This window comes from Wolffia australiana, chromosome 12 (assembly GCF_029677425.1).
Source record: "Wolffia australiana isolate 7733 chromosome 12, ASM2967742v1".
NCBI lineage: Eukaryota > Viridiplantae > Streptophyta > Magnoliopsida > Alismatales > Araceae > Wolffia > Wolffia australiana.
Window position 1 is genome coordinate 10,420,797 of NC_135846.1, and position 12,708 is coordinate 10,433,504.

Below are 12,708 nucleotides of genomic sequence, written 5' to 3' on the forward strand. Positions count from 1 at the left end.
TATATGCTAGCTGTTAGTCATACCTTACTGGTAGTAGCTGGGTCTCCAAACCTGTAAAGCAGAGAAACTATGAATGACCTATTACAGTCGATACATGGTGATGTATGTGTCAACTTACCAGAAAGAGTATTAAAACTTTTCATTGAGATTGAAGAGAAGAATTTTTTAGTAGTGAGTTCACATAGTTCATGAAGGATCATGTTATCCTAACCCAACTAACTCAACGACTTACATCTCAGATGAATGCTTCATCAAAGAGGTGGAGCTGCACTTTGGTGGACACAAAAGAATCCATGAGGAGTAACATAAGATTTCTAGTGAACTGATAACATGCATTTCTAGTGCCTTATATTATTATATTTATGTGTCTTTATGCATTAAATTACTCATATTTGCATATTATCAAGCTTAAAATGATTAAATCTATTTTTAGAACAAATTTCTGAATTTTATGTATCTATTAGGATTTTTCTAAAAATATATTCTAAAAGAATATAACATTTGAGACAGAATTTGATTTTTCTGGAATTTTTTGATATTAATTTTTGGAAAGATATGATTTTTCTGAGTCAAAATGTATATTTATACATATTTTTTGGGCTTTTATTTTTTTTAATATGAAATTTTAAGTATTTTGTTTTTTTATGGCATAGGGTGACGTGGCGCACCGATGCGTCGCCACGTCAGCATCGAGAAAGATATTTTTTCTTTGTTTTTTTGTCCTTTTGTCATGTACATGTGGCACGGAATGCGAAAAGCCACAGAATGCGAAAAGCCACGAAATACGAAAAGCCATGGAATACGAAAAGCCACAGAATACAAAAAGCCACGGAATATGAAAAGCCACGGAATACAAAAAGTCACAGAATACGAAAAGCCACAGAATACCAAGTGCTTTGACTTCTTAACAGGCACAAAACCGATGACATTGATGAGGAGAGAGAAGAAATTAAAGGCTAGGATTGCTTCAACTTCCAAGGCCCATAACTTTTGATATTCCCCTCTTTCTATCCATACCCTCTGATCTATAAATGGAGGCCTGGATCATTGTAAAAATTATCTTGACCTTACTTCCTACTTTTGTGGGCTGATTGAAAGATAATGAGTTTTGAGATCCATCAAGAGTGTTCGTGGTGTCTTGGGTGTGTGGGAAGAGACATAAGAGAAGAGGGGGAGCTTACCGTCACTCGCAAATCGCTGTGATCCTGGCGAAACGTAAGGATCTAAGGTAAGTGTCTTCAACTTACGTTGTTTCTCTTCCAACATCATCATTATCATAGTTAATAGTTTTTTATCAACATTTCATTTATCACTTTACTTACTTACATCCCCATTCTCTAGTCTGTCTATCCTTGCCATCGTACCACTCCACATCCAACCACTATCCTCGTTCGTACTGTCGTTCATCATCGTGCCCGTCATAGTCACTTACTCTTTTAGTTAAGTTGAATTAACATTTAAATTAAGTACTTCTTAATCGATATCACTAGCTCATATCCTTGAATCGTGTTTTGTCGATCCTCTCATTGATCATCACTAGTTTAAGAAAGTAATTCCTTAATCATTGTTCCCTATGGAGACGATCCGTACACATCACTAACTACATATTTTTAAGTACGGTTAAATATATTTTTATTGAATAATCTCAATCACCAGTGATGAATTTTAACCCTAAAATTCATAAAGATGGTAAAAGTTGTATCCCTAATTTCTAATTTTGATTCCATAGAATCTGTATCTCATAGTCCTCAACTCTAGCTTATCTGAGTCAAGTCTCATCTTATGGGATAGACTTCCCATTATTAAAGATGGGCATCCTTCTATGAGGAAGGAGATAGTGAGCAAAAGTAGTATTGGAAGAAATTCCAGATCGAAAAATATCACAACCTCATTAGATGAGGACATAGTCCTAACTTGTTCAGACGTATACTAAAGAACCTCATATGCCTGGTAGAGAGGATTAGAGAAATTGATCATAATGTTGCAAATACAAATTCAAGTAAAATTTGAGATTTATTCAAGTGATGGTGATCTCGAACATATGTAGAGGCTATTCTTACTTTGGGAATGAGAGAGAGAATATGTATTATGTGAAGTCAGAAGATCAATGTGCTGATATCTTAACAAAAGGCTTACATAGCTGTGCACTTGAACTACTCATTGGCAAGCTGGGAATGAAGAACATATATCTTCCAGCTTGAGGGAGAGTGCTAGCCCTAATAACGTCAAACACAAAATAAAATAGTTTTTCCCATTTTTACAGTCTTACCCAAAAAGTCTGTGTAATTGTATATATATCCATTTCACTTTTTGACCATTGAACCCCATAACCCTTGATGTTGTATAAAATTAGGGCTTCTCTGCCGTCACAATGTGTGTTCTTTCCACCTCTATTTTTCTCGTTTTCTCTCTAATGTTCAAATTCAAAGCTCTCCATGGAGATCTAAAGCTCTCGCACTGGTCTCGTGGAGGCTATTTGCAACATTCAGATCTCTCCATTGCCCTGGACACTGATAAAATTTGCAGATCTTTTCATAATTGAAGTTGTTTTTTTTTGTACATGGATGAACCCTTCACACTCTGTTTCCCAGTCAAGAACTTGTTCAGTTTACACAGCTAAATGCCTGGTTTAGGATGATCAAGTTCATGGATTTCTGCGGGGAAATATATTTCACGACGTGAAATCAAACGAACTGATCAGACCTTGTTTGATCCCTAGCAAGATACAGAGACGGCATTTGATCTGCAGCCAGCCAGCCAGCCAGCCACCTTCATCCTGGGAACTCCAGGCTCTTCTCGTTCTTCCCCATCTCCATCGCCAGAGCATGCAGCATCTCCACAATGGCCTCCCTCCGAGGATGGCTTTCCAATCCCCCGGCCATAAAAACGCAGCAGCAGCCACTCTTCCTTGACATCTCCAGCCTGCTCCAGCCGGGCGTCTTGCTACCACCCATGGCCGCCCTCGCCTTCCCGACATGCTCCCATTCCCCGGCTTCGGCAAGGATGTTGGAGAGCAGCACAGTGGATGAAGCTTCCCCCGGCTCCGTAGCGAGGAATCGCTCTGCAATTCTAACTCCCCTCTCCACATCTCCCCACCTCCAGCAGGCGCTTAGCAAGGCGCACCAGAGAGCAGCGTCAGGCGCCACGGCCACGGCGGCGGCCGTCTCCTCCGCCTCCGCCAGCCGCCCGGCCCTGGCCAGAAGATCTAGCAAACATGTGTAGTGCTCCAGAGAGGGCCTGATGCCATACTCCTCGGCCATAGCGCGGAAAAAGGCGCGACCTTTCTCCACCAGGCCGCCATGGCCGCAGGCCTGGATCAGACCCACGAAGGTCACCTCGTTGGGCTGCACTCCGGCAGCGATCATCCGCCTGAAGAGCGCCAGCGCCGCCGCCGGGACCCCGTTCTGAGCCTCGCCGACGATCATCGTCGTCCAGGAGAAGACGCCCTTCGCCGGAAGGCTCTCGAAGAGAGCCCTCGCCGAGCCAATGGCGCCGCACTTGGCGTACAAATCCACCAGCGCGTTGCCCACGAAGGCGCTGCCGGCGAACCCGAGCGCCACGACGAGGCCGTGGAGCTGCTGGCCGAGCTCTAGCGCCGCCTCGTTCGCCGCGGCGGCCATGGCAGCGGCGAGGACGAAAGGGTCGGTGACAGCGACCCCTTCTCGCCGCATCTCGACGAAGAGCTCGACAGCGGCGCCGCCACCGCCGCTCTGGACCAGGCCCGAGATCAGGGCCGTCCATAGGACCAGGAATGGCCGTGGGGCTGCCCCCGGAAGAGCTCGAGGGCCGCCTCGTGGGAGCCATTGGCTGCGTACCCGCCCACCATGGCAGTGACGGAGGCGACGCTTCGGTGGCGAATTTCGTCGAACACTTTGCGGGCTTCTTCCGGCTCGCCGCATTTCGAGTACATGTCAACCAGGGCGGCTTTCACGACGTCGTCCGCGCCAAAGGGGAGACGGAGAAGCGGGCGTGGAGCTGGCGGCCATGGCGGAGGGCCCCGGACCGCGCGCAGGCCTTGGCGACGGCGGAGAAGACGAACCCGTCAGGGGAAACCCCGTCGACGAGGGCCATGGAGGGGGCGAGGGAGATTGCTCGGTGGGGATGATCAGACTGGGCTATGGCGGCGAGCAGCGTGGACCAGGAGAAAAGATCCCTTCTGGGCATTTCATCGAACAGGCGCTCTGCGTGAGGCAGAAGGCCGCATTTGAAGTAAAGGTCGAGGAGACGATTGGCGCAGAGGAGGTTAGAGAGGAGGCCGAGCTTGATGAAGCAGGCGTGGGCGGGCTGGCCATGGCGAGGAGAGCGGCTCTCGATGGCGAGGCGGAGGATGGCGTGGAGCTGCTTCAGTCTGCCTCCGCGGCGCTCGCTCATTACTTGGTAAATGATGGTTTGACTGCGGTTTTGTGCCCGCAGGTCGACGATGAGGGTTGAAATGTTATTTCGCAAAGTTCGGGGTTATTTCTGAAGTTTACTTGCTTCTACCGAAGGGAGAAATACCCACTCAGAGTTTAGTTTTTCGTTAGAAATACCCACTGAATTTCCAAATCTCAGTACGTGGCATTTCAGAATTTTGTTTTTTTCATTTTTACGTGGTACTTAATCGTTATACATCTAATTGTATGTTCAGGTTTTTGAACAGATTCCTGGAACTCTGTTGATTAAAGGATCATTGCTAGACAAACAGAGCCCATTTCAGTTACCCGTCAGATATTATTCTCGCTTTTGTTGCCTATTCCATACGATTTGATAACTTAAACCAATACGTTTTGATGGGCATGCGAATTCATGATTTATCATTATTTTTTATATTTTTCAAATAATTCGTGAGGATTATCATTTTTTATTCGCATCAATTAATTCATGCAGATAAGAAATGCCCATTTTATCTAATTACGTGATAAGCAGAGACCGTAAAGTAACCGTCTTTCTTTAGTTGCTTGTCGACCCTTAAAATGAAATTTCCGTGTTTTTCTTGTCCAAAATTTGGAGAAAGAGCTGCGGGATTCAAAGATTCCATGATGAGGAAGGAGAATCAATGAAAAAAGAACAATTTCAACGCCAAGATGATAGAAAACCTTCAGGAATTTCCCCCGATGTCGATTTTCGGCAAAAGGGGTCTTGATTTACCGATGTTTGCAGGAAAAAAGAGCAGCCTGATTCCCTCTTTGTCATAAGAAAAAGGGAAAAGACTTCCTTCAAGAGTTTTCATCATCCGCTTGGAAGCGCAGATGCTTCTTACCCAGGGGGCACGAGAACATGCAGATAAACCTTAGCCGTCTCTTCAATCTCCTCGTCTCCGACGATCTCATCACCATCAACGCCGTTCTACTGAAATCTGGCATGCTTTCCCATTTCCCACCTTCAATTCTCTCATCCCCTCGTAGAGATCTTCGCCATCCGCCGCCCAATCGAATTGCAGCTCCCTATTAAGAGCGATCGTCTCTGTCGATTCCTAAAATGAACCAGAAAACAGAATTTCAGATCCCCAAAGGAAGGAACCGAAAGAATCTTCATCAAATCCGATCACCTGAGGAAAATTGAACTCCGTCGGGGCGAGAAATCCCGGCGGCGATCTCAAGTGATGGAGGAGCGGGAGAAACGGCATTTGCTCGTCGATCTTCTGCAGGAGGCTCCTGACCTGGCCGCGGAGGAGCGCCTCCCCCGAGCTCGGCGTGTTCTTCGCCGCGGTCTTGCTCTTCGCGGCGGAGTACGGCGGCGTCCGTGCGCTCTCCGCCGCCAGTCCGACGATCGGAGAGCCGTTCGTGATGTCGGCGAGGGCGGCGATCCTGTTCTCCTTCCCCCGCCTCGATCCTCCGAGAGAAGACGGTGTCTCCATGGCGATAGGAGGAAGAACGGAATGAAGAAACGGAGGAGCAGAGATTTCCTTTTGCAGTGTAGGATGATACGAGCACTTTAACTCCGTTCTGTACCGCGCAACGGTCATATGACCGTTGCACGCCCCCCAAGGGGTTTTTGGTGGGAAGTGACGTGGCTGCTTTTTAATGATTTTTTTCTTGCCGTAAGTGATTTTAACTTTGTTTTATTTTGAGTATTTGTTTCCTCGGGTTTTTTGTTTTGGTGAAAATTGGAGCCGAAGCTCTATTGCTTTAATAATAAAAAAGCACTAGAGATGTTTGTCTCAACTAGAGATTCAGTTGATACATTCTCAACATCTGAGAGATGGCTAAAATAGAAAAATTGAAAATATTTATATCAGTTTCAAGAGTTCATATCTGTCCGAGTTAGCTTCATTTGTATAATAGGAACATCAGTAAGATGATTTAGTTCAAATAGATTACTGGTCTTTTCACCAAATTATCCCGTCATTTGCCTGATTTTTAATTGTTAAAAAGGTGATTGCATCACCTATTGACATCCACCCTAAAGTCTTTCTTTGAAAAAAAATTTCTGCTTCTTGTTTAAAGGCTATCTTATCATTTTATATTGACTTTGAATATCTATGTATTTGACATATCTATGCTCGCTTACTTGTAATTTAGGATCTTTGCCAGGGCATATTAGGTTTTCATACAAAAATTGGGACAGTGATCTTTAGATATCATATAACTATACTATTGTAAACGAACTTGGTGAAGTATGTCAAAAAATTAGAGGTAGAAATGATCTAATATGTTATACACTAGGCATGATGAGACATTGTGGTGGTGACGCGTTGCCACTGTCATCCGAGACGTCCCACATCCTGACTTGTCGCCAACATCAACTGAAGAACCGCCTTGATAACGACCAAGTCAACGCACCGGCATCAGACGCGTTTCCACTTACACACGACACGTTCCCCATCATGACACGTCGTCAATGCCAGATCCAGAACTGCCCTTTGACGTGACACGATAACACGTCGTTTACTTTATTTTATTTCTCGTATTTTCTCTTTCCTCCAAGGCCTATATGTAGGCCAATGTTGCAAGAAACATTTGGTGAATCTAGTTTTAAGAATTGAAGTTTTCTTTCTTCTTGGAAGATTTGCCCTATCCTCCCCGTCCCGTTCCGGTCACCGCCGCCGCTGATCGCCGCTGCGTGCCTCGCCGGCCACCGCCCGCGCCGATCGTGTCGCCCTGCCTCAGCGCCCACATCCCTAGGCCGCTGCCCTGCGCTCAGGCTGCCCAACGCCCAGGCCCGCTACCCACACAGGCCGCCGCCCGCACAAGCAGCCTGCCCATGCGGGCAACGCACCAGCGCGTAGGCCGCCGCCCGCACAGTCAGCCTGCCCACGCAGGCAACCCACTCTCTTACAGGTCACCGCCCACGCAGGCAGCCCGCCCGCGTGCTGGCCGCCGCCTACGTAGGCCGCTGCTTGTGCAGGCCCGCTTGCGCGCAGGCCGCCACCCACGCGAACTGTCGCCTGCGCAGGCCCGCCCGTGCAGGCCGCCACCCACGCAGGCAGCCTGCCTACGCAGGCCTCCACCCGCCCGCGCACAGGCCGTCGCCCGCGCAGGCAGCCCGCCCGCGTGCAGGCCACCGCCCACGCAGGCCGCCCGCTTGCGCAGCCACCTCGTGCCCGCACGATCCCTACAATCAGCATCCCGACTTCAGATCCTTCATTCTGCAAGTGCACGCCCCGTTTACCAGTTGGATCCATGACACCCTGTCGAAGCGCACGTCAATTGTCCCGCCAACGATGCGTCAAGAATTTCCCGCAGCCTCTTCATGCACTATCTAGTGCCGAGGTACTTCTACACTCTTTGGTGTCCGTGTTCTTCTTCCAGTGTTCTTCGAGTGTTCATCCACCGCCGTCGGATTTGATTGGATTTTGAATCTTCAAGCGACTAGTTGAATAGGTCTTTGAATCTTCTAGCGATTGCCATTCGGATTTATTGAATGTGTTGCTTTCTTTTCATCGCGGTGGTTGTAAGACAGTACTCCCGCCCTCGACGAGGAAAGGGGCTGCACCATCATTATTTTCACCGGATTTAAATCTTCGAATTTGATTGTGTGATTTGTGGTCTGTTTTATCCCATCCCTCCCCTAGTCATCGTAGTATCCGGTTCCCATTGTCACCCTGTCCCCGTCTCCTCTAGCCACCCTGCATCACCCCGTCATCCCCTAGTCATCCTGCATCACATTGTCTCAACATAACAAACTAAGGGTAAAATTTTGACATTACGTCAATAAAATGCCAATATGATAATTCATTATACTTCAAGTGTAATTTTTAAATGATTTAGTTAGTTCAAGAAATAATATTATACTTATAGCCTTAAGTGTAGTAAAAACCCTTGTAATTTTCAAGTCATATCATTTAAGGAATAAAGAGATGACCTGTGAGAACTAATCCAAAATACATCTTAAATAATATCAATTGTGTACATTTTGAGACTCGAGATATAACAAGAGGCCGGAGTGGAAACTAGTTTTGCATTTTATATTGAAGACCATAGGGAAAAAATTTAGAAAAATTCATAGGAGAATAAATCTCTTGATATCAGCTTGGTGGTTCAATTTGGTCCTTGGAAACCGTCATTGATGCAAATAAGAAAGTTGAGCTCCGAGGTTTGATCCAGAATTTATTACTATGTATTATTGAAGTTTATTGCTTGAATTAAGGTGATAAGGTCGTGGACATGTAGATTGATGATCTGGAAATACTTAAAGCAAGGCTCTAAGAAGAAGCACAAAGAATAATAAACATTTTCAATATTGAGTTTTTCAACACGTACATAATTGATTAGTCCTAACTAAGGGGTACAATTTGATTGAGAGTCGTTTGTAAGGATAGTTAAGTACCAATCAACAATTTAATTTCCTTACTAGTAGTATTTTAGTAAGGGTCGATCCCTCAGGGAGCTAGGTAGTTAGTTAGAAAGATTTTCAACTAGTATTGCAAGTTCAAGATTCATATAACCTTTTTTGTAAAGCTTTTAGTGATTATGAAGGTAAATGTTCAATTAAGAAGGATGATATGAATTTTACCAAGTGTAAAAAAATTTACGTAGAAAGTTTAGATTGAAAATGATTTTTGAGAATTTTTTCAGAATTTTTTATCGTCTCTAGAGAGAGATAAAAAATTCTGAATTAATTGAATGGAAAAAATAAGAGGAGGAGAGAGATAGCGCACAAGCCTGGGCGCTTCCGCCACTACTTGTGCGCTGGGCTTCGCCGCTCCGCCGCGCGCGGAGGTCCTCTCACGTGCTATGGACCAAAACGACGATATCTGGAGTTCCAGATATCGGTTTGACACGTGTGAGTAGGCGTTGGAAAGCTTGAGACGTTGGCTATCTGCCTAAGTATAGCTAAGAAGCTTAAGAGAATTCTAAAAGGATATAGGGTGGAAAGAAAAGCGTAACCTTTTTGTCACACCACAAATGGCCCAAGATTGTTGCTCCAACTCCCTACCAACTGGCTTCAAGATCCAGGACGCTTCTAGAAGACTCCTTGCACCTTCTGAATGAAGATGGACCCAGGAACAAGCTCAAGAAAGACACAAAGTAAAGAAAACAATACTCAATTCTTGGATGCCCTCAGAGAGGGTGAGGGGGGCCCTTTTATAGGGGTACATGTGTTTGTTTCAGTCATTCTTGGTGGTTGGATCATGGATGAACGTCCAGGATTGATTTCTTGAAGCTTCAATCCAGGTGAACAGACCCCAACCAACCAGATTCTTTCCCCCCAGGTCAAATTTGGAGGGAACAGAATAAGTTGGTTAGAGTTGGTTAGAGTTTGTTACAAATCATCTCTAGCCCTTGGATTTGGGCTGGAATGGATGGATGGATGGGTTCCACCTCATGGATCCTGGCCTGGATCTCGACCTTGGGCTCTCATCCAACCAGGATCTGCCATCTGGAGTCACCCCCATATGTCTTGATCAACCTGGAAGCCTCCAAGGACATTCTAGAAGGTCTCCTTCAAGCTCCTTTGCACCAAGCCTATCAATTGAGTCAGCTCCACTGGTCAGCGTGTATCTTTTTGATCTTTGCTCCTTTTGACTTGAATTTTTGTCCCAAGCTTTCAGACTACTTTCTTGACTTTTCCATAAAATTTCATAATTTTATGACCATGAAAAGTCAACCTTGACCTGAAAAGTCAACACACTAGGGAAATCGTTAGATTCATATCCCACTTGACTCATTGAGTCAAGTGGGGGTTAGAAATATCCCTCAAATCCAATTAAGAGTAAATCCAGAACTGTTTAACTTGTGAAATTCATGTCAAATCATTGATGGAAACACTAATTAAGTAGAAATGTAAGTTTTTTCATCTTTAGGGTAGTGAAAAGGCATGATCTCATTACTATGAAAAAACAAGCAGTTTTGGCAATGATGTACTTACTTTTAGAAGTTATAAGATGATTAATGCATGGAAATAACTACCCTTATTTGAGTTTATCAATAATTAAAGGCCTCCACACATTCTCGGACCACTAAATTGACCCAAATTTACCCTAGACATGAGATTAGATGTTGGATTGTCTTTTATGTTTATGATTAAGAAAGATCCATCTGACGCTCATCCTTTGTTTTGATTGATAGCATTAGTCTTTAGATGTTTAAGCTATAATTCTAACAATACTTTGAACAAAGATATTTTGTCCAATCACATAAAAGTCACAATTGTCAGTACACTACTCTACGATCCACATGTCGCGCCCATATTAAGCGACTGAAGTCAATATTCCATGGATTTGCTCTGATTTCCATGAAGATTTCTTTAATGCACGATAAATTTTAACAATTAGGGGAATACTTTGATGTACTACACATAATTATTGGATCAATTCCAGCTTGGTTAAAAACTTTTCATTTGTTCTATAGATCTTAACCATTTTTTATGGACAGGGATTTTTAAAAAACAAAATACTTACAAAACAAAAACAAAACCATAATAATGTTATTAAAATTAAAATTTTCAATTATTTCATTGAAAATATAGAATGTTACTAAAGCACAGAACATATATCCAATTAAATTATCATGATTTTTTATGGAATATGGATGCCAAGGCTGGTGGAATTTAATGAAATATTAAATTATGTTTTGAATATTATCAGAGATAAACTTCAAGATATAATTCATTTATTCTTGGACCTTGTACCTTATCATCAACTCAAAAAAAAAGAATGGATAACCCTTTTGTCAACGATAACCTTGAATTTGGAGTGACATTTCTTTTAAGTGAAAGCAGCCAATCTGTCAAAAAAATTGGATTTATGCCATATGGGCGCCAAAATTATCTCAGCATTTATTTTAGAAGAATCACTTTTCCTAGTTATATATTTTTGGATCATGATGCTGAACTTATGACCAGGGAATAAAAACCAGCTCAAATGACTTAACTCTGAGAGGGTTTTACTCCCGTCAGTGGAGCAAGTAAACTTGAGAAATAACCCTGAACTTTGAGAAATAACACTTCCACCCTCATCATCAAGCCTCAGGTACAAAACCGCAATCAAACTGTTGTTCACTGCGGAGGAGGCATTTTGATGCAGCTCCATACCATCCTTCACTACACCATTGAGATGCGCTCTCCTTGCCATGGCCAGGCCGCCCACGCTTGCTTCATCAAGCTCAGCCTCCTCTCTTACCTCCTCTACGCCAATCGTCTCCTTGACCTCTACTTCAAATGTGGCCTTCTGCCCCACGCAGAATGGTGTTCGACGAAAGGCCCACAAGGGATCTTTTCTCCCAATCCACGATGCTCGTCGCCATGTCCCAGTCCGATCACCCCCACCCAGCCATCTCCCTCGTCCCCTCCATGGCGCTCATCGACAGGGTTCCCTTGATGGGTTCATCTTCTCTGCCCTCGCCAAGGCATGTGCCCGGTCTAGCCCCATGCCCACTTCTCCGTCTCCCCCTTTGGCGCCGACGGTGTAGTGACAGTTGTCCTGGTGGACATGTACTCGAAATGTGACAAGTCAGAAGAAGCCCGCAAGGTGTTCGGTGAAATTCACCACCAAAGTGTCACCTCCGTCACTGCCATGGTGGGAAGGAACGTGGCAAACAGCTGCCATGAGGTGGCCCTCGAGCTCTTTTGAGGCCAGTCCCACGATAATTCCCTGGTCATGTGGACTGATGGATATTATGTGGCCATCAAGCCAATCACACCACCATGTTTATGTAAGTTCATTGAATAAAATATTGGCGTTCATTATTATTCCAGTGTGATGTTTATAATGAAGTCCATGAATACGTGCAATAACATAGTGAATTATGATGAGATCATAATACAATGATCGTTAGTCTTTAAACATGTATTCTAACTATTACTATTCGATGGATAGTCAAGAAAAACATCGAATTATCTGGATAGAATAACACTAGCTGATCCTACTTATACGCTAAGTATAGCTGATCCTATGGCTATTAGTGTGGCGACACTAAGGACATGTAGTGGGGGCTGTTTGGAGAAAGAGTTCATTAAATTGATCCATATGAATCCTTGAATGGTATCATACCTAAATGTCAATCAGGTTGATTCATGTCATGGTTGTATAAGTGATCCAATGACATGAGACACCAAGGACATCTCATGAATGGATGACTACATTTTGACTATGACTTACGAGCCTCTAATCATGGGATTCAAACAAGTAATAGCTCAGATGTCGTTAGAAGCTCACGGAGATGATTGAGTGGTCAAGACAGGATCATCCGCCCTTGGTAAAAGAAGAGATCTACTCAAGGAAGAGGATGCATAAAATCCCTGGCTAGTGTAGTGAGGATATTGGGGAAGGCGTTCTCTAATGATCCC

At 44.2% G+C, this 12,708-nt stretch overlaps 1 protein-coding gene and 1 pseudogene across 1 annotated transcript; both read right to left on the reverse strand.

The window, feature by feature from the left end:
- Window positions 1-2,511: 2,511 nt before the first annotated feature.
- LOC144710603 (pentatricopeptide repeat-containing protein At4g14050, mitochondrial pseudogene) lies at window positions 2,512-4,405 on the reverse strand (annotated as a pseudogene).
- Window positions 4,406-4,947: 542 nt separating this feature from the next.
- LOC144710082 (uncharacterized) lies at window positions 4,948-5,944 on the reverse strand. The gene is made up of 2 exons (XM_078583745.1): window positions 5,528-5,944; window positions 4,948-5,452 (listed from the first exon to the last, which is right to left on the reverse strand). Exons 1-2 carry the CDS (start codon window positions 5,942-5,944, stop codon window positions 5,315-5,317), a joined length of 555 nt encoding a protein of 184 aa, XP_078439871.1. The 3' UTR covers window positions 4,948-5,314.
- Between the last annotated feature and the right edge of the window lie 6,764 nt (window positions 5,945-12,708).